Raw genomic sequence first — 22,825 nt, 5'->3', positions numbered from 1 at the left:
CCTCCGTTTGGGCAGCCACTCCCCCGGCCCGCCCACCATCGACAGCACGCCCCCTTTGGTACGAGACCCGGAGCGACGGATTGCCCGTCGCTATCCTGGTCTCGCGCATGCGCACGACGGAGCCGGCTCCGTCGTGCGCATGTGCTCTGGGCCACCATCAACCCGGTTGCGAGCGCTCAGCGCTTGCGACCGGGTCTGAATCAGGCCCAATGATCATCCAGACATTGAGAATGTTTCCTTGTTTGATAGACACAACCCCTCGGAGGAAGATGGCGCTGTGTTTGTTTGGCGGATCCATGCGGCTGTGTGGCTTGTCACCATTCTCTGCAAGCACAAGTTTGGGGATGGTAAAACACATTAAGGGAATCTATGGCAGAAGTTTGAGACTGGCATGATCACTCAACCCTGGCATGGCAGCATGTGGCAGCTTGAGGCCCTGCAAAAGTCAGATAGAGGAAGGTGGTATTGAGTAGTTGTCAAAATATAAGTACAGTATCCATGGACCAATGATCGGTCAAATCACCGGCAGTCATGCTGATCATTTAATTGCATACTATGGGCATGATTCAGTGCAGATCGCAACTGCGATTGCAATAGCCATTACGCATGCAGTCTCACTAATCCACTACATAAGGACGCCCACCTTACCTTACACACATTGGTAATACTTAGCAAGACTGCAAAACCATCGGTAACATCGAGTACCATTGCAGCCTCACGCACACTTGCACAAGCTCTGACCTTACTCAGGAATTGCTAACCTCGTCGCACACTGTGAGTACACAAGCTGCGTACGGCATAGAAATGGATAATTTATGCACGTCCCTGCAACGGAGTTCAAACGCACTGGCACGCCTGCGTTTCGATGACCCCCCCCGTCACCTCCCACAAATGGTGCTTCCTGTCAATCACTCTGCAATGGGTCTGCATAGTGACTGCGATCGCAGTCCCTATCACAGTGGAGTGTTCGTGCACTGCGATTCATACGCATGTGCAGAACACAACAGTTGGCTGATTGCGTGCGTAATCGCAGTTGCGATCCTTGCTGAATCAGGCCCAATATTAGTACTCCTAACGTAGTTTGTCTACTTGACATAATAACATATTTCCAATACTAACAATCTACAGTCAGGTGCATAAATATTGGGACATTGACAGAATTTTCATATTTTGGCCTCTATTCACCACCACAATGGCTTTGAAATGAAACAAACAAGATGTGCTTTAACTGCAGACTTTCAGATTTAATTTGAGGGTAATTACATCGAGATCAGGTGAACGGTGTAGGAATTACAACGGTTTCTATATGTGCCTCCCACTTTTTAAGGGGCCAAAAGTAATGGGACTATCAACTCAAATGCTATTTCATGGACAGGTATGGGCTATTCCCTCATTATTTCATTGTCAATTAAGTAGGTAAAAGGTCTGGAGTTGATTCTAGGTGTGACATTTGCATTTGGAATCAGTTGCTGTCGACTCTCAATATGAGATCCAAAGAGCTGTCACTATCAGTGAAGCAAGCCATCATTAGGCTGAAAAATCAAAACAAACCCATCAAAGAGATAGCAAAAACATTAGGTGTGGCCAAATCAACTGTTTGGAACATTCTTAAAAAGAAAGAACGCACCGGAGAGCTCAGCAACACCAAAAGACCCGGAAGACCACGGAAAACAACTGTGGTGGATGACAGAAGAATTATTTCCAACAGTTGGCCAAATCAAGAACACTCTCCAGGAGGTAGGTGTATATGTGTCAAAGTCAACAATCAAGAGAAAACTTCACAAGAGTGAATATAGAGGGTTCACTACAAGATGGAAACCATTGGTGAGCCACAAAAGCAGGAAGACCAGATTAGAGTTTGCCAAACAACATCTAAAAAAGCCATTACAGTTCTGGAACAACATCCTATGGACAGATGAGACAAAGATCAACTTGTACCAGAGTGATGGGAAGAGAAGAGTATGGAGAAGGAAAGGAACTGCTCATTATCCAAAACATACCACCTCATCAGTGAAGCATGGTGGTGGTAGTGTCATGGCGTGGGCATGTATGGCTGCCAATGGAACTGGTTCCCTTGTATTTATTGATGATGTGACTGCTGACAAAAGCAGCAGAATGAATTCTGAAGTGTTTCGGGCAATATTATATGCTCATATTCAGTCAAATGCTTCAGAACTCATTGGACGTTGCTTCACAGTGCAGATGGACAATGACCCGAAGCATACTGCAAAAGCAACCAAAGGGTTTTTTAAGGCTAAAAAGTGTAATGTTATGCAATGGCCAAGTCAATTTCCTGACCTGAATCCGATTGAGCATGCATTTCACTTGATGAAGACAAAACTGAAGGGAAAATGCCCCAAGAACAAGCAGGAACTGAAGACATTTGCAGTAGAGGCCTGGCAGATCATCACCAGGGATGAAACCCAGCATCTGGTGATGTCTATGCGTTCCAGACTTCAGGCTGTAATTGCCTGCAAAGGATTTGCAACAAAGTATTAAAAAGTGAAAGTTAGCTTTAGGATTGTTTAGTTTGTCCCATTACTTTTGGCCCCTTATAAAGTGGGAGGTACATATAGAAACCGTTGTAATTCCTACACCATTCACCTGATTTGGATGTAATTACCCTCAAATTAAATCTGAAAGTCTGCAGTTAAAGCACATCTTGTTTGTTTAATTTCAAAGCCATTGTGGTGAATAGAGGCCAAAATATGAAAATTCTGTCAATGTCCCAATATTTATGCACCTGACTGTATATTAGAACAAACACATTACAAGAAAGGTGGCACTGTGCAGCTGGCCATACAGACTGAATGGAGGCAGATACTGATACTTATAATTGGTATTACTTACAGCATAAGGAATAAGATAAGTAGTACAATGCAATAATGCATTCATGCAGGATAAGAACAAATACAATACCCATCATAGAGGGCAGTAGAGGTTGGTCTGTGTGTAGTTTCACTGTGACATAACAATCTCTCCACTAATCTAATCCTGATGCAGCCAATCAGCCCTCATCACCTAACATACCTTTCTGTGGGCCTGCTCCAGAGATGGACGAGATTTTCACGCAGATTGAGCGATTGTTTGCCACTGTGCGTGTGCGCAGAGAACGCACTGCGATTACGGATGCACAGAGGAAAAACGTAGGCATGTCTGACCGTTTAAACGCCGTTACATAGGCGTGCAAAAATTAGCCCCCTGCGTGTCAGGAGAGCTGCCGAGTCTGCAGCTAGTCATACCTTCTACAAGGGCAAAATGGCTGTTCGATGTGCGTCGATGTTACCGATATTCACGCAGGCAATCGACGCTTTACGCAGGTAAGAAGGTAGTAGTGGGCACCCTTCATACTTACCTGCTCTACTGACTCGGCTGGGAGCCTCCAGAAAATCATGTGCCGCTCCCGAACAGTAGGCAAGCCTCCCAGCTGGCCACTGACCCTCCGCCCCCCCCCCCCCGCCAGGCGTGATTTTTAGACAAACCGGGCGCGATCATGACAAAATGACGCAATTACCTGGCCACGCCCCCTGCTCCACCCCCTTACTAGGTAATATGCTCGGCCACACCCCCGTATGCAGCCCCATGCCTCCCTGCTTGGCCAACCTGGTTGCCCACTCCCGGAGGGAGCTGCCAGAATGTCTGCAAGCGTAGCGTCCTTATGCTCAGGTAGGCTTTGGAAGTATTTGCATATTTTCCCAGCTGCGATCCCATTAGCGTCCATCTCTGAATAGGGCTCTGTGTGAACAGTGACCAGGGGCGGATTGGGAAATGAAAGTGGCCCTGGAAAAATGTGTCAAAGAGGCCCAATGTGCGCGCGCCCAAAAAAGTGGGTGTGGCCTCGTGGAAACGGGTGTGGCCTAATGTGAAAAGCCATGCCCACAAGCCACTCCTTCTGTTTCAGTCATGCTGGGGGCATGCCCACTGCTCCAGGAGCTGATGGGCTTGTCCACAGTCCTTCTCTCCAGTGAATAAGCACAGCAAGCATGTGAATGAGCATTTTCTTACCTATATGATTTCTCTGCAACAGAGAACCTCTGAACAAATTGATCCTCCCTGGACAGGCAGTGTCTTGAGTTGGTATTTACTATTCATGCGGGAGATCCCATGGTCTGGAAGTCGCCTGTATGTGTTGCAATAAAACCAATGTCATTATCCAGATAATAAATGTGGGTTTCCCGTATCAAACAAATTTATATTAATAAAATATATTTGCTAATGTGGTACCATTTGCATCAGTAATATGATTTAATTAGAATTGTTGTCTTACTGATGATTACTGTCCCCCAGTTGTTTCTTCTAATAGTACCAGCGGTCCTACCATCCTCTACCATGTATCACACAGGACACACACTATAATGCCTCACTATATACAATATATGACAGGAGGCCCCTCTATATACACCATGTACAATGTCTGAGATGGGACAGGACAATACAAAGCTGGGAAGAGGTTCTGCAGCAGCTGAGACTCAAGGCCTCCCCCCCTTCCCCTGTTATACCTTTCGTAAAAGAAAGACGCTAATGGGCTGGAGAGAAAGAGGCTGAAGGGCTGGAGAGTATGACACTGAGGGGCAGGAAAGAGAGAGACGCCGAGGGGCAGGAGCATAAGATGCTGAGGGGCAGGAGCATAAGACGCTGAGGGGCAGGAGCATAAGACGCTGAGGGGCAGGAGAGAGAGAGGCTGAGGGGCAGGAGCATAAGACGCTGAGGGGCAGGAGCATAAGACGCTGAGGGGCAGGAGAGAGAGAGGCTGAGGGGCAGGAGAGAGAGAGGCTGAGGGGCAGGAGAGAGAGACTGAGGGCCAGGAGAGAGAGAAAGAGACTGAGGGCCAGGAGAGAGAGAGACTGAGGGGCGGGAGGGGGAGACCCAGGGGCAGGAGAGAGAGACCCAGGGGCAGGAGAGAGACACTGAGGGGACAGACACAGGGAAATCCAAAAGATTGTGTCCCCCCATCGAGGTTCTGCAGCAGCTGAGCCCCGCCACCCCCCCTTCCCCCGGAAGAGGTTCTGCAGCAGCTGAGCCCTCTCCCCCCGGTTGTACCTTTCGCTGAACAGCGCCGTTTGTTCCTGGATGTGCAGCGGTCGGGGCGCCATGCTGCGGATGTGCGGCAAGATGAGGAGCCCCGCGGAGATCACTGGCCGTAGGGCGCGACTACGGAGAGCAGCTTCTGCAGCAGCAGTAGCGTCCGGCCCAGCTAATACCACCACACAATCACCACCACCACGGCCGCCAGGCAGCATCCAATGGAAGCATACGGCAGGACAGGGGGGGAGGAGACTCCCAGGCAGCTACCCCAGCCCTGTTCTGCCTGAGTCCCTCAGGCAACCATCCCCGATTATCAACTCTCCACTCTGCCCCCTCCTTAGGCTGTGAAGTTAAAGTTTAACTTCACAGCCTGGAAAGGGGTCAGAGTGGAGAGGAGACAATTGGGCTGGCTTCCTAAGCGGCCCCGTTACTTACCCCACCTGCTGCCGCTGGCCGCGGATCCGCTGCTCTCTTTTCCGGGTGCTGGCAGAGTAGGAGACAGCTCCCTTCTCAACAGTAAAAGAAGCCCCTTCTCACGAGAAGAGGCGGGCTGCGGGCAACAGAACTCAGCCGGCTGCCTGTCATGCTAAAGCAGAGTGACAGCCGGATGACGCAATTCGGGGGGGCGGGGCCACAATTGACAAGTGGCCCCACACACCAATCGCCCCACCGGGATTCTTCCCGATAAAAGTAATGGCCAATCCGCCCCTGACAGTGACTAGAGGCTATTTTTTTTCCAGTGGTCTTGAAAATCAGAACCTGATAAATGACATATGTGTGGGTTGGATATGGGGATGTTATGCACTTGCTGGACACGGGCCTGTATATGATGGGCATTTGGACTGATGTGAACTGTATTTTATCTGTCTTTTTACGATACTATAAATGCAAAATTTTAATGTTAACATTATACACAATTATACACAATATTAACATTTTACACAACTATATGTGGAATCGGTATGAAATCGATTCCTCGCAGCGCCTGGCCGACAACAGCAGAGTTCCCGGCAGCAGAAGCCCGACAGCTCTGGAAATCCCGATCATGGATAGGTAAGTACTAACTAACCTAACCTAACCCCCTAACCCTCCTTAGGGGTGCCTAACCCTAACCTCCCTCCCAAGTGCCTAACCCTAATCCCTTCGATCGGGATGCCAGGCGCCGGTCTCCCGGTGTCGGGGAAATGTCAGGCGTCTACATCTAGACACCCGGCATTTCATCCCTTACCGGGATATGACAGTCGGGAAACCGGCTGCCGGTATACCCTATAGGTATATACTTTTACACCATGCCATGCATGTAAAGTATGTATATATTTTTCACAGTGCCAGGGTGATATGCCTGGCACACCAAAGCGGGCCATACATACAGTATGCAGCCCAATTCCCCATTCTGCTGACACAATAAAAAATGCATATCAGTGGACATCGATGCTCAGTGTCTGGTAATTCGGGAAATTCAACATGTTAAATATCCCCAACTTGACGATTCTGTCCATTTTAGGGTCCGAATCGAGGAATCGAGATTGTCCAACATGTTGGATTTCTCCGATCCCCCGACTCCAGCAGACTGGGAAATTGTCCCGATACAGGTTAAATGTATGGGCCCCATAAGTATATCTTTTGTGCAGGAAGGGTCTGTGCTATTCTTCATACTCCACACAGTTATCCACCTGGGACCTAACAAATAAACAAGGGGTCAATGTCAGTCAAGCTGGGAACACAATAGGCCGACGGCTAGGCCAGCCGGCCAATCTGCCATCATATCTGACAATTGGTAAGTGAATACACGCTTACCAATCGTTGGGTCATTGTGTCGTGATTGACGTCACAACTGGGCGGGCATTTACATGTGCCCGCCCAATTGAGCAGTCAGTTATCTGCGGCCTTTGCACCATATATTGCGCATTGACTGTGCGCACAGCCGACGCTATATGTTTGTGAACGGGATACGGTTAATATCCTGGCAGCGGGGATTCCGGCGGTCCCAATGCCGACGCCGGAATCCCGACATTTATTGGAATACCAGCGCCGGCATTCTGACTGCTGGAATCCTGAAGGTAATCCTGTACCCAACCCCTGTGGACGACATCGGGCGTATTGCGGGCGATGCTGCTGGAGCACAGGCAGTGGCATCCTAAATCGTCCCAATTTCTGCAAAATCATGCACCTCTATGGGAGCAGTATAGGAAAATGCACATTGCATCCATTGCATTGAATTGGCCCCAAAGAGATTCAATTTACTTCACTTCACTACTTCACTACATTGGTATCTGAATTTCTCAATAACAATCTTTTGACTTAGGGGTGCTGTGAATACAATGCTGATATACTAGGACTAGAGGCCCCCATACATCAGCAATTGATTGTGGCAATCGTGCAATTTACAATCGATTGTGTATAAAAATCTTTCCCTTTTTCAATCGATTGCAGAATTGCCACAATCGGTTGAAAAAGGAAAAGACTTTTATACACAATCGATTGCAAATTGCACAATTGCTGCAATCAATTGCTGATGTATGGGGGCCTTAGGGCGTCGTGATTCAATAAAGTTTGGCAACTCTGCTCTAGTGTGTACGAGATCGCCCGATCGTGTCGCTCATATGTTCAGGACAGGTCGGAGTAGTAGAAGAGTGCGTGTTACAAACGCTCAAAGTCTCGGCCAATCGGATAACAGGATCCTTATGACTGACAGCATCCTCTGTGTACCCATTGGCTGCGCCTCCCTCTTCCCGTGTCAGCGGCTCTGACCAATGATCGCGCCCTCCGCGGCGCTGGGGGGCGGGGCCGCACGCGGCGTACGGTGTTGCCGGGCAGCAGCAGGCGCAGTGGGAGTCCGGACGGAGTCCCCGGATGTTAGAGCTCAGCCTCATAGGACAACATGGCGCCCGGGGCTGGAGTACGTCGGTGAGGGGAGAGGAAGCGGAGCCTGGACCTGATACACCCGAGAGGGGGCAGGTGAGGTACAAGAGAGGGCTCCGTGCGAGTCACTGACGTCCCTGCTGGCTAATGCTCCGTTCCTGCATGTAGTGTTCTGGGGAGCTGGGATAGGCGCCCCAAGCTGATAATAAAGTGTACAGCAGGTCCATAGTCACTGCTCAGCACACTCATAGCGGGGTCTGCAGTGACCTTGGGGAGCAGCAATCCCTACTCTCCCCTCTGTACAGGGCTGGGGCATACTGCCTGTCATATGGTGGCACTGAGACCCCTGGCTTGTCACTGAGGGAGGGGGCATCATTGTATTTAGCCCATAGTCTCAGCTTTAATAAGTTGTATAGTTTATTGTAATATTATATATATTTTGTAATATATTGTTTTGTTAGAAATCCAGCTCTTTCTATATGCTACCATGCAGTCAGTACTATAAATACTGCTTTTCCACCTAAATCCAGGGTCTGACCCGAGATTTGGAACACCATTCCAAAACGGGTCAGACCCAGGACATACCCATTTTTCCCTGCGGCACCGATCCGGGTTATTCCTGGATCGGCGTAATTCACACTGCGCGTGGATGCAGTGGAAAGGGGTCTATCCACTAGGCGACCTGAAAGACTGAACGTCTAGCGTTCAGACCTTCAGGTCGCTGGGTGCGGTGCCCGCACTGAACGTCATTCAGTGCAGGAGCCCGACCACCTATCTCTGAGCATGACGAACCTGACGAGCATGTTCAGTAGATAGTTGGGATCGGCAAGGACCCAGCGTGTGCGCGCATCGCTGGTACTTGCCGGCTATCCATTACACAACTATGTTAACAATGCGACCAAAACCTCCTGTAATGGATAGGCCCCTGAACACTTCTCCCGGTGCTTGGCGATGACAAACCAGGAAGTCCCCATGCTGTAAACGTGACAATCCATTTACACTGCAGGGTTTCACGGGTCATTCCTATGTTAAACCCTTCAAGTTACCTGGTTTGGTTTGCTGGGTCACTTGACCCCGGGAATCCAACCCTGGCCCTTTGTGCATTTAGAAGCAACCTGGGTTAACCCTGCACTAACCTGGGTTTTAGCTCTGGTGTAAAAGGGGTATTAGGAGCATATTTATCACGATCCTTTCTCATAAATTTATGCAGAAACTACAATTTCTCCATGATTTTACGTATGCTGGCTATGTATCAATAGCCTAGCGCAGGAGATGTCACTTATCGCTGCAGACCACAGTCCCCATTTGTCTGATCCCTATAACCCTAGCTTCAAATAAAGCATATTCTTCCACCCTAGAAAAATATCACCATCTGCAATAAAATGGCAGCCCTTACGAGTTTATTAATACATTGCCCCCTTAGGGTGGTATCCAATTGGCCCCAATATTTTTTCAGGGGCGAAAAAAATGGGGAATTTAGCAGATAATTCTCGTTTTATTTTACACCCTATCCTATTTGTTTCGGGTGATCAAATAGGATAATTCGCCTCAAAACACATAGGTCCGTGAGCTGATAACGGATCTTGTGTGTTTTCGCCATTGCGCTGGCTAAAAAAACGGCACTTCTCGGGGGATAATTTTTCGGAACACATCAGGTTCGGAAGAAAAAAATCCCCGACAAGTGCCGGCGCCGTGTTGGACTTCAGGGCTAATTGGATAGTCCCGGGGAATCCATTAGCGGCCGAACAATGTTCTGGGCCAAATAGATACCACCCTTAAGGCCCCCACACCCGGAGCGAAATAGCGGCCGATCCAACTGTTTTAAACAATATCGCCTCTATATCGTTCCGCGTGTGGGTATGATATCGCTCGCTACGCGCTCCCGTGGCATCGTCCATCGCAGCTCCAGATCTTTCTGCATATTCAGTTGATCTGGGGGATCGACGAACGATCCCATGCAGCGCTATATGGGTGGTGGAGGGGGGCTGCCGGCATATCGGGCGGTCGGCCACCGGATCGCTCCATGTATGGGGACCACACGATATGTCGGCTGTCGGATCGCACGTCGCATCGCAAGGTGCATATTGCTCCGTGTATGGGGTCCTTTATTCTGTAAAGTGGGATATAATTATCAAGTCCTGGGCTAGTGATGGACAATCTAGGCCAGTGAAGGACACTAAGCGGCCAACTGAGCTTCCACCCACAGCCCCCTGCTCATTCCTGCTTTATTTTTGGTGGGTGTAACACTTGTGTAAAGTACCTGCTGATCTGTCATTATAGATTGGTGCCTCTGGCTTCAATTAAATGTGTTGCTTTCAGTTACTGTGCTACTGAGCTAAGTCAATGTGCGGCCCTTTTGAAGGCAAAGGCAGGTATCCACTACCCGATTGAACGATAACGACATCGTTCAATCGTGTGTTAATCGGGCACAAATCAGGCAGCTTAATGTAAACAACGACCTGATGCGCGCTCCCGCTGGTCGTTTTTGACATCTATCATCGCCTGAACATGCTGGTCAATCTGCCGAAAACAACACATTAGCCATGTTTGGGGGTGAGGCAGGGTGCCTACATTGAACGACTGATCGTTCAGTGTAGGCACAGCACAGACTGTGAAACATCTGCATGATTGCAATGTCGTGATCGTGCAGTCTTTTCACAGTCTGCTAGTGGGTCCGCACCTTTTAGAGGGCCGTCTGTGTGGATCCTGTGGCATAATGTTGGTCTAAACACCACTCTGCGCTGGCACAGTCGCAAAAGAGTTATTTATTTAAGTTATTTATATAGTTCACGCATTCCGCAGCGCTTTACAGAGAATATTTCAGTCAATGTTAGCATTGGAGGATGTAGTGGAATGCACCTTGTCATTGTAATGGCGAGATGTATTTGGAGGTGGAGGGACAACAATATTAAGAAATTGTCGAAAAGGACATCAGACTTTTTGCAGGTGCATTAATGACATCATTTTTAATAATTGAGGTTCAGGTAGACCTGAGTTACTAGGAGACATTGTAATGATCTCTGAGCAAACACACTAATTACCCTCTCCTTATCTGTTTAAAGAGGTTATCACTGTAGTTTTAGGTGTAAACAGTGGTCTGTAAATGTTACTATTTAGTATAAGCAGGAAGATATGTCTAATGATGTCCTAGTATGTGACTATAACTCGGGAAGCTGGCTTGCATCTGTACATGTCTGTGTTATATATGGGATATCTTACTCAAAATTTGTAGGGTTTTGGAAATTGATGCAAACCCTTTACTTCAATTAGTCTTGTGTCTGTTGCATAGTAGAGGTGTGAGACTGACCATGCAGATTTAGTTATTTTGGATACTGTAGTTAGCCTGGCCATACAAATATTATTTCAATGACCGCAGAAGAAAACGTGTTACAGTATATGATCACATTATGGCATGTGTGGCTGGATTTAGGTGCTGTTAAATCCGGCCATTATGTAGGAAACACTCTCAGCTCTCAAGTGCTGATAAACTTGTCTCCTCTCCCCACCCACATTGCTGTACATTCTCCTGCACCACTTGCTGGGTGGGTCCAGTGACTGATCTGTCCTCTGTTCCTGGTACATTATACTGTCTGTACAGGCTTGGTTGTTTATAATAATCATTCTTATCCTGGCAAAAAGAAAGTGGTCTCAAGAGATGAAGGGTTAAAGTGGCATTGGTCAGTGGGATTAAGGTGTGTCTGAGTCCTGAAATGGGCACAGGGTGTGGTGTCTTGATTAAGGCACAAACTAAAATCATTTCACTCTTAAACTACAGCCATGAACTTTCACATGTATCAGCCGTTATGTGGATTTGGCTGCCAAATATGAGCCGTATTCAATTTGAGTGGACCCGCGATACTTTTCCGCCTCCTGGACTTTTCACCTGTTTTGCAAGCAGAAAAGTATCGCGTGTGTCCCCGCGTATCCCCGTATTCAGTTTGAAAGTATGCGAAAACGGGACCTGGCGAAACTTAAACAAGCGGAAAGTCATGAAACAAAACAGAAAAGAAATATGCCCGCGCTCGGTTTTACCCATATCATACATACTACCAGCAGCATGGCAATATTAATGCCATAAATGTGTACAAAACAGAAAAACGTTTGCTATCGGCGCTAACAATAATATACTGCAAATTTGTGTGTGCAGCAAATAAAACAAAGGGGATTTTGTCATGATTTGATCAAAGCATTTAAGCCTGCAGCCCAGCATCAAGGGACCCCATTTTTCTGCAGGTCCCTAACACTAGCATATATGCCCAGCACATCATTACATTGCAGCTAAATGTACTCACCTCCTAGATACAGAGGGAAGCGGAAAGTCATGTCAGATTTTGGGAAATCAGCCTGACGCCCCCCTAAAAGATGCTCTTACATGGGGGTTAGCTATGGTTACCGCCGATTTGCCTTGCTGAAGGTATTTGGTGTTTTTAAACGGGCTCAATAGCTGCTAAATAGCGTTTTTGTATAAGTGGTGAAGAATAGTATTCAGGAGTTTTTTAGCTGAAAATAACTTATCCCAGCAAATTTGGGGCACGTGGAAATGGGGGCCAGCATATTTAAAAGTTGGTAAAGTTAAGTTTGAAAAATCCACCTCCCGCAAGCACCTGCAATGAAAAAAACACATGGGGCATACTTGGGGACCACCCTGGAGTCTAGTCCACTAGTTTTTTGACTTTGTCCCTTAACTTTTTTTTTTTTTTTTTCGCCTCCAAATTGAAAGTAATTTGTTTTGGGGTGTTCTTAACTCCTTTTTGTTTTTGTTTTTTTATTTTTGATGCAGTTTACCTTTAGAGGACTGTCTGAAGGCTGCAGGGGGTTCCTGCAATGTTGTACCTCAAAACCCCTATTCTGCACTTTTTTTCCGCCTGCTATTCATAGGCAAAACTTTTTCGCCTATTACATTGCGTTGACTTTCCACCCAGGCGGAAAGTCTTTCAAATTGAATACGTCGATACTTTTCCGCCTGGCGAAATGACATCATCGGCGAAACTTTTTCGCAGATTCCGGCTTTTCGCTCCAAATTGAATACTGGCCTAAGTTGTAGGGGTGTGTGTGTGTGTGTGTGTGTGTGTGTTTGTTTTTTTTATAACCCCTGTTTCCTAATTTATTCTGCAATTCTGATTTATATTGGCAACATTGGGGTAATTGAATTACGATTAGATTTCATTTGTCAGTGGCTAGACCCCGCCCCTTCAAAAAAAAAAAAAAAAGTGTGCACTAAAAGAGGTACTTAACACCAGTGGCGATGAGCTGGTCTAACTGCCCCTTTATTACAGATATGGCCTGAGCTGGCTGTGTTACAGATGAGGCAGGGACATTGCAGCGGAGCTAGTGGTAGTGTTTGTGAGTGACAGGCTGAGACAGGTGTAGCTAGACACCCAGCCTTCCACTTTCCCTAGTGTGTTCAGTCCATGGGGCGAGCTGTGACTTGCTGCAGGAACAAGTGTATCCTCCTCTACACCTGTCATTACCTGAGCTATCCAAGTCATTGCTTCAGCTCCATAAGGGAGGGAATAGGAAATTACAGTGAGTGCTTTAATGTAAATTTAGGCAACCTCTAGCTATCAGCCACCGTGGAACTACAAGTTTCATCATCCATTGTTGGCCCTTGCTTGTCACAGGTTGTCCAGAAACCAATGTCCATCGACGTATTAATAGGAAGCTTTACACTGCTGCCCAGATAATCTTTATCATGTGTGTTGGAATTATCCAAACCTAATTTACATAGACACAGCACAAAGTTGACCGTAAAAGTTAAAATGGCACAACAGAATAAAAGTGACACGTGTGCATGCACCCGATTCAGATTATCTACATGCCAGTCACTGGGACAGTAGATATTTACATCTCTAGGTATATTTACTAAAGTGCAGGTTTATAGAAGTGGAGATGTTGCCCATAGCAACCAATCAGAATCTACCTATCATTTATCTAGCACCTTCTAGAACACAGGTTCTCAAACTCAATCCTATGGACCCCCAACAGTGCATGTTTTCCAGGTCTCCTCACAGAGTCACAAGTGAAATAATTGGCTCCACCTGTGGATCTCTTAAAATGTCAATAAGTAATGAGTACACCTGTGCACCTGCTGGGTGGCCTGGAAAACGTGACCTGTGTGGGGTCCTGAGGACCGAGTTTGAGAACCACAGTTCTAGAAGATAATAGCTAGAATCTGATTGGCTGCTGTGGGCAACACCTCCACTTCTATAAACCTGCACTTTAGTAAATATACCTCCTCAAGAGCATTCTGTGGAGGATTAGAACATTTAACTGGAACTCATTTCCTTTGGATGGTCAAATAACACCATTCTGATGCTAGAGGGTTTTGAGTGCAAGGTCATTATTGTCATAGCTGCACAATGTGTTGAAAATAATTGTAATTCATTTATCTTAGTATTATTTATTGGTATCTTACTAGAAGATAGTAACCTGCCAATATGAGTAGATAAACGCAGAAGGTGCAATTGCATGCTCCAGACACGTTCTCATCCCCCAGCTGTATGCAATAGATAGAGGACACTGTCTGTGCGTGTGTGGGGGTGGCTGGTATATTGGACGCTCTCCAGGTTTCATTCCTGAGAGCCGATAATTCCCACCAATCTCTCCCATCACTCCTGTTGTAACCGTTTGTGTTGTGTTCATGGAAAAACTTTCATTGCTACTGCAAAATAATCAGCCAGCCTATGGTCACTGAGCTGCTGCCCGTCGACATTGGATATTAACAGTAGCAGTTGTCTTGGTTGACAAGTAGAAGTGACTTCTTGGAAAAGGCAGTGCCACGTGCAAGGCTGGCACACACCAGCTGTGTCAATGTGTGCATATTGTGTTGCAGACATAAAATAAAAGATACATACAACGTAGCGCTTTGTGGATGCGTCACAAAGGAGCTTTCCAGGAAAGACATTACCCTTTCATGTCCCACGTTTATTGTTAGATGGAAGACAAAAGAGACCTTGCAAGAAGCAGAGGAATACAGGAATATAGTGGGTTTATATAACCTGAATAGTCATTTGTAAGGGTCATGTTGCTTTAATAATGCTGTCTGTTAACCACTAGATCTTAGGCATGTGTCTGGTTAATCAGGGGGGGTCTGCCCAGAGATGGTCTCTGTGTCTCCTCTTACATTCCATACATAACTGCCCCATCCCCCTTGTCAGTAACCCCTTCACCCTATGTGTGTATTGAGTCAGTACATTGACACACGCAATACGCCTTGTGTCTAATCTATCCACACATGCTCTGTTCCTTGTAGCCTATTCCAATCCATGAACAAATGTTGGCAGCTGCCTGAATTCAAGTCTCTCTCCCTGTAGCACCGTAAGTGGACTCAATGGACTATGCAGACTGTGAGTGCATGAAAGCCCAACTTATTCTCCGTTTTTATACAAGCTATAAACGGGATGTCGTTGGATCCTGACAGTCAGGATGCCGATGGTCACAATACCGACAGCGGCATCCCTGCCGCAACACGGAAAGCGGCATTAACTGTCAGAACCCTAATAGATTGTGGAGGTAAGTATTCGGATAATGGGGAGATTTCGGATTAGGGGAGGGTGAGGGTTAGGCTGCAGGATGAGAGGGTTAGGGTAAGGGTTGTAATACTTATAAAAACCTGCTGGGATTCTGATCGTCAGCATCCTGGATCCCGTACGCAACCCGCTATATACCCCATGGTATTTTGCATACTCTTACATTACTACAAACTGTACAGAGCATAACGGGTGCATCGCTGGTGAGAGGATAATTAGAGGAAGACCCCTCCTGGGGGAAATCAGCCATAGTCTTCATGGTCATGAGTCTGCCTGTGTTTTCCAAAAGTCTGGCCAGTTATATTACAGGGATAGGTCAAGACTTCTGACCTCTTGGTCACACAAATACCTCTTGCTTCCCCTCTCCAGACTCCTTTTGCTGCTTTCATCAGGCCTTTGTTAGATCTTGCGTGCATCTGTGATATGACTCTTATCCATTGGCATTGGATTCGCTAACAGGGAACTACTACAGAGCAGAGTTTTCCTTTTACTACCTCCTAAACCCAGTTCATCATAATTATCAAATGTATATGGATTAGTATGTGTGTAGTCCTGTTAAGTTATTTGTCTGTAAAACATTACTGCTAGGTAAAGGCAAGCAAAATCTGATTATTTATTTAAAGCAGGGGTGGGGAACCTTTTTTCTGCCAAGGGCCATTTTGATATATATAACATTATTCGCTGGCCTGGAGCAGGCCACGCCCCCTCCATGTGATGTCGCACAGGGGCGGGGCAACAATCACCTGTGATTACAGCAATACCCGAAGCATACTGAGGATGCTCCGGGGAGCTGTAAGCAGCGGTGTGACCATCTGAAGCATCCTAAGGATTCTCCAGGCAGCACTGCTGCATAGGTTCTGGCTGCAGTGTGCCATTCTAGGCACCCTGCTAACCAGATGAGGATAGCAGAAAAAAGCTCGGAGGGCCAGACCAAATGATTCCAGGGGCCTTATATGGCCCCCGGGCCTGAGGTTCCCCATCCCTGATTTAAAGCCTTAATTGCACACATCCACTAGACGATTAAATTGAACGATATCGTTATCGTTCAAAAATCGTTTGCACATCGTTAAAATAAAAATGTCTAAAATGACCAGCGTTGCGCGCTTCCGCTGGTCGTTTAGACATCTATCATTGGGCAAATATGTTGTTATCGTCAGGTTGTTTTTCAGGTTCAGCATCTTTGCAGATGATTGATGTGCCTACACTGAACGACTGAACGTTCAGTGTAGGGACATCACAGACTGACAAACTATTGCACGATTACAATGTCGCTATCGTGCAATCGTTTTCATGTCTTTAAGTGGATGTGTGCCTTTTAATTCCATTAAAACAAATTGATGGTAATTTTAGCATCTGTCACTGCAGCAACTTATAAGGAGAACTTTGGTAAGAACTTTCCTTGTGTTTTTTTTTTTGTTTTGTTTTCAAGCTTCTAGCATGATTGTATTTCTGTACACTGTCCTGAACCACCATGGCAACCACAGTCACATGATGGAACACCCCTCTTAGCTCTGTCAGTACACAAAGGAGACAGTCATTCCAAAGTTGTACAATTATAATTTAATCTCCTCCTTTTACATAATATGCTGAGAGCTTTGTGCCTGTATATGTCTTACAGCCAGTTTGGCAACCTCAAAGGAGATTTTGAAAAGGAGATAATGGGCTCGATTCAATTGACCGCAAATTAAATGGCGCCGGGAGGGAGCTCCCGGAGCTATTCAATCTTCGCGCAGTTAGGTCGGGGAATGCCCGTTCTCCCGCCCCTCGTGCCTTAAACAGGGTGTTTAGTTGCGAGAATGGGCATTCTCCGACTAAACTTCCCGGCGCTATGCTGTTTTCCTGGTGCTAAGGGCTGAAAACAGCATCTCGCCTGTACTTCCCCCTGAATCGGTATGATATTTGATTCCCGACAAAAGCAGTGTTCCCGGCAGTGCTGGAAATCCCGATCGTCGCTAAGGTAAGTGTAAACTAACCTAACCCCCTAACCCTCCTTAGGGGTGCCTAAACCTAACCTCCCCGCCAAGTGCCTAACTCCCCCCCCCTTCCTCGCTGGCTAAACCTAAGTCCCCTGGGGGGGGTGCCTAACCCTAATCCTCCCTCCCCCTAGCCTAACCCTAACCTTCCCGGGGGGGGCCTAACCCTAAGTCCCCCCCAGGTGCCCTAAACCTAACCCTTCCCCCCTCCGCGGCTGTCCGCTCGCGGTGCCCGGCATCCCTTCGATCGGGATGCCGGGTGCCTGTCTCCCGGCTTCGGGAAAATGTCAGGCGTCTACATCTAGACGCCCACCATTTCACCCTCGCCGGGATATGACAGTCGGGAAGCCGACTGTTGATATGAAGGCAGCCGGTTTCCCGATTGTATACCTCCCCCCCCCCCCTAACCCTCCCTTAACCTTTCCCCCCCAAGTGCCTAACCCCCCCCCCCTTTCCCGCATCCTAAACCGGTCTCCCGGGGGGGGGTGCCTAACCCCAAGTCCCCCCGGGGGTGCCCAGCTTACCTTCGATCGGTATGCCGGGCTCCCGGTGTAGGTAAAATGACAGACGTTGGGATTTCGACGCCTGTCATTAGACCCTTGCCGGGATTAGACAGTCGGGATGCCAACGGTTGGCATTTAGACCGTCGGCATCCCGACTGCATACCGTTATGTAATTATGAACACTGAGGAGGTCATGATACATATTAATAATATATAATTACATGATGAAAAATTTAAAAATTGCACTTTAAATACTTTTTTTTTTTTTATTAAAATCTAAACTAAAGCCAAGCAAATAATGTATACATGGTATAGAATTGCATTATAAAGGAATCTTTTTATGGAGTTAGTAAATACTAAAAGAAATAGGGATATTTACAGGAACATATAAATATTTCAAACCTGGGCCTATCCCTGGAAACTAGGGAGCGTTGACAGCTATGCACTATGATTTGCTGAGCGCTGGCTGTGAATTGTATATTTACAAGACAAGTCAGATGAGAAGGGTCACAGTGCTCTAGATCCTGCTGCTTGTAATTCTCTTTAATCCTTTATGTGAGCAGGCAATGAAAGCAGATATATACTGACATGTGTGCAACACGACTCTCACCCCCCCCCCCTACAGTATCTCCCTTGTGCCATCCAAAACTCACTCCGCCTGTATTTCTAGAGGGCTGTGTAACACTAGTTGGATCATGTTTTGTCAGAATATACTGTATATGTGAAAATCATTTTAGTTTGGTTTTTGTAATGGACTACACCACAGCCCAGGGTATCGGGATATACCTAGCAGCTCATGTCAGTGAATAAAGTAGTCATCTAATTACTGGGCAGGGATGTAATACCCAGCTGTCAGGGAAAATAATAGTAAGTAATTTATAAAGCATGTATCTGAACTCGTTGGTGCTGAGGCAACTAGACTGTTCTCCAAATTAAAAAGAAATGGGGTTTTGGGAAATGCACCATTTTTATGTGATATTAGAAAACCTGTCTCAGAGTTTCTCCTCCTTATGTACTTTCTTTGTTGATTGTTAGACCTGGTGTTCTCAGATTGCAGAAATAAAGCAATGCACTTATGTGTGTATTTCACTGCGGCTGTCTTGTGAGTATATTGTAATCCAGCCCTCTGATAGTATCCCTCTGCCTCCTTCACCCCTCCTCCATCCCCCTCCTATGGGCTGGGGAGGAGCAGATCTTTCACGTCATGAAACTGGCTGGGACAGTGAGAGCGGGCCTGAAACTTTCCATCTAACAGCCTCAGAATCCTGTCCCTGAAGCCAGAGCCTTCTCCTCCTGGGTCTCTATGGTGTCCGGAGCTCAAAGCGATGCCAAGGGTGAGTGTTATACTGGTGGGGTGTGTGTTTGTGTGTAGCTCAGGTCATAGTTTGGGGGTTTCCTGCCTCACCCAGTGCTAGATTAGAGCCACCTGCGGAGGAGAGCATTATACTGGTGTGACAGCTCTGTGCCCTGTCATAACTTATCATTGCAGTCTCCTCTATGTGATGCTTACAGTGTCCTGTTAAGTGATGGCTTCAGCGTGTCTCTTAGATCCAGGCACTGCTTCATGTTCTGGTGAGTGTAGAGGGGGCCAGTCCACAGCTCCTCATGTAACGCTACCAATGATTTGCCAGATGTTGATATGCTTTACTGCCCCCTTAATTAGCACAGTAATTCACTCCTGCTAACCATATTATCTGTCAGCCACGCCACGGCTCCTGCGGGGCAGTATTAAGTGCAGTGCTATCTCTTCTCTAGTACTCTGCAGTATTTGTAATGTCCAAGAGGAGGACAGATACTGGAGTACTGGGCTTCTCCTGCAGCATTAGAGGAGAACACAGAGGATGGGAGCATAAGTCGGGCACTGAGCTGCCGCTTGCAGAATGCCACAATATTAGTGATGTATGTAGGATGTAATATAGTACAGAGTCTCACAGGACTGAGTACTGTTTTCTTCCCCTTCTCGGGGTATGCAGAGGATGATTATTGCTACCTCTTCTGTGGTTCTCTGCAGCAGTAGTAATGATAGTGCAATAGATACTGGAATACAGCATTACCTCTCCTGTAGTAGTAATGATGGCCTCCGGCTGATGGCTACTGCAGTACAGTTACCCTTCCTGTAGTTCTCTGCAATATTTATGATGGACAGCGGGTGACAGACTCTTGAGTACATCGTTACTTACTCCTGTAGTACTCAGCAGTATTAATTATGAACCCAGGGTGATAGATACTGGGTGCTGCATGATCTCCCGTGGGGTACTCCGCAGTATGTATTATAAACACAGGGTGCTAGATACTGGAGTACTGAATTACCTCTTCTGTAGTACTTTGCAGTATTAATGATTGACATTGAATGACAGATTCTGGTTAATGCTTCACCTCTCCTGTTGGGCTCTGCAGTATTAATAATGGATACATGGTGATAGGTACTGATACTGCATTACCTTTCATGTAGTACTTTGCTGTATTAGTGATTTTTGTTTTATTAATGGTTGACATTGGATGACAGATACTGGAGTGCAGCTTTGTCTCCCGTGGTGCTCTGTAGTATTAGTAATAATGGGCACACGTTAATAGACCGTGGAGTACAGCGTTATCTGTTCTGTAGTGCTTGCATTATGAGTTTTGATGAACACAGGCTTAGATACTATCAGGGGTATTCAATATGAAAAGTTAACCTCACCGTCTTAAGTTTTCATCACACATCGGAGCTTTTGCTGGCGAAAAAGAATCGTGCGCGGCCCCGATTATACCCGTATTCAATATGAAATCATCAAAAACGGCACCCAGCGGATGTGAAATCAGCGAAAACTTCGTTGATTTTTGGGGAAATTACCCTAACACCCCAAAAAGATGCCATGAGATGGGGGATCACTCTGGATACCCCCAATTAGCCCTGCTGAAGGTTTTTGGGGTCTTTAAACGGGCTCAATAGCTGCTATTTTGGGGATTTGGGAAGGTGGTGAAGAATAGTATTTAAGTTTTTTTTTCTGCAGAATATAAGTAGTTCCAGCAAATTTGGGGTACTTGAAAATGGGGGTGAGCATATTTAAAAGTTGCTAAAGTGAAGTTTTAAAAAACTTGAAAAAAACCACCTGCCGCAAACACCTGCAATGCAAAAAACACCTGGGGCATACTTGGGGACCCCCCTAGATTGTAGTTCGCTAGCTTTTAACTTTGTACACCACAATTTTTTTTTCCGCCCCCAAAATGAAAGCGCTTTTTTGGGGGTCCTCTGAGGTATTTTTTTTTTCATTTTTTTGAAACAGTTTACCTTTGGGGGACTGTCTGAAGGTTGCAGGGTGGTTTCCGAAATGTTGCACCCCAAAACCCCAATTCTGCACTTTTTTTCGCCATCCATTCCTTGGTGATACTTTTCCGCAGGGTTGAATGCAATATACTTTTCGCACCGGCGAAAAGTTTTCAAATTGAATACGGTGTAAAAGTAAAACCGGCGAAAATGACGTCATCCGAGCATAAACCTCGCAGAAACTGCGTTTTCGCTGCATATTGAATACCCCTATATAATGCAGTTTTGCACCTCCTGCAGTATTAATGATGTACCCATGGTTATATATACTGGTGTACAGTGTTACCTCTCCTGTGTTACTTTGCAGTATTTGTAAGGATGGTCACATGGAGAGAGATTCTGGAGTATAGTGGTCTCTCCTGTAGTACTCTGCAGTATTATTGATAGATAATGGACTATTGCGTTACCTCTCCTCTAGTACGCTGCAGTATTAATGATGGACACAAGGTAATAGATACTGGAGGTACTCAGTTACTTCTCCTGTAGACTCTGCAGTGTTAGCAATGACAGTCACAGGGTGATAAATACTAGAGTTCAGGGTTACCTGTCCTGTAGTATTCCATATTAATGATGAATACAGGATGATAGATAGTGGAGTTCTGCATTCATTCTCCAGTGGTAACCTGTATTATTATTGTATTAAATACTGGAATTCTGTATGTGTGATATATGTAGATTCTGGAGTATTGCGTTACCCGCTCCTGGTATTGATAGTAATATCACAGGGTGGTGGATCCTGGAGTACACTGCTATATCTCTACTGTGGTACTCTCCAGTATTAGTAATGAGGTACCTGGAGTGATAGATCCTGGAGTACTCTGCGGTATTGGCACAAGAGGACAGTTTTACTGGCGTTTAGTGTTGGCTCTGATGCAGATGAGATATGATAGATTCCGGAGTACAGAGCTACCACTGAGGCCTCTACAGCATTTGAATTCCTATACTCTGTATCCTGCTGAGTCCTCTGGCTCAGAGTAAGGAAGGAAGCCAGCAGTTCTTTCTGTGTGTTCAGATTGGACCATTGTTTTCAAACACTTTCTATTTTCTTGGTGGAATGTTTTTCCTCTCTGTTTTGCTACTGAAGTAACTCCGTCTTTACGTTTGTTTTTTACCTTTGTGATGGGGAAAAGCAAGGTTCCCTGCAGCCTTCCCCTTTCTCTGTGGTCCATAACTTTTCAAACAGGGTCTCCCATTCAATAACCACATTGCGAGCACCTTAGAGCACAGTGCACGCTCCTTGGGACAATATATTATACAAATGGATTGCAGCTGTCTGTCTGGACAGATCACATAATATTGCTAGGCTGTACAATCTGAGGAAAACTTTTTCATTTAAATCAACAGAGAAAATGACATCAATTTAATGCAGACTATATAGGCACCCTTGCTGCTGCAACCGACTGTAAATGTATTGTATGCTGGATGTAATGTGAGCAAGCTGTCATCTGCAGGCATCAGCCATTATCGGCTCGTAGACGCGCTTCTGCTGTATGTTACAGTGGTTTTCTCCTTCCAAACACCGCACAATGTAAACTGCCTATTTGTTCGTTATTTACAAAGTTTGACCGAAAAAAAAAAAAAATCCAATAAAATGAGATTGGCTGCTTGAGGACATGTTGGTTATTC

At 46.3% G+C, this 22,825-nt stretch overlaps 1 protein-coding gene across 2 annotated transcripts in view; it reads left to right on the top strand.

Moving 5' to 3' along the window:
- The first annotated feature begins 7,777 nt into the window (after window positions 1–7,777).
- The window catches only part of PAK4 (p21 (RAC1) activated kinase 4), a 54,078-nt gene continuing 39,030 nt past the window's right edge, over window positions 7,778–22,825 (top strand). Inside the window, exon 1 of one of the 2 annotated variants that reach the window (XM_088477025.1) lies at window positions 7,778–7,983. Coding sequence is in view for 1 of the 2 variants with exons in the window: in XM_088477024.1 (XP_088333150.1) it covers window positions 19,196–19,226 (31 nt within the window). In the remaining variant the exon portion in view is untranslated. Of the gene's footprint in view, window positions 7,984–19,103; window positions 19,227–22,825 lie in introns of those variants that run through there. The other variant, XM_088477024.1, reaches the window with a different exon arrangement.

The sequence above is a fragment of the Taudactylus pleione genome, unplaced genomic scaffold, assembly GCF_031769625.1.
Source record: "Taudactylus pleione unplaced genomic scaffold, aTauple2 ptg000199l, whole genome shotgun sequence".
In the NCBI taxonomy this organism is placed as follows: Eukaryota; Metazoa; Chordata; class Amphibia; order Anura; family Myobatrachidae; genus Taudactylus; species Taudactylus pleione.
This window is presented reverse-complemented; position numbering and strand designations above follow the sequence as displayed.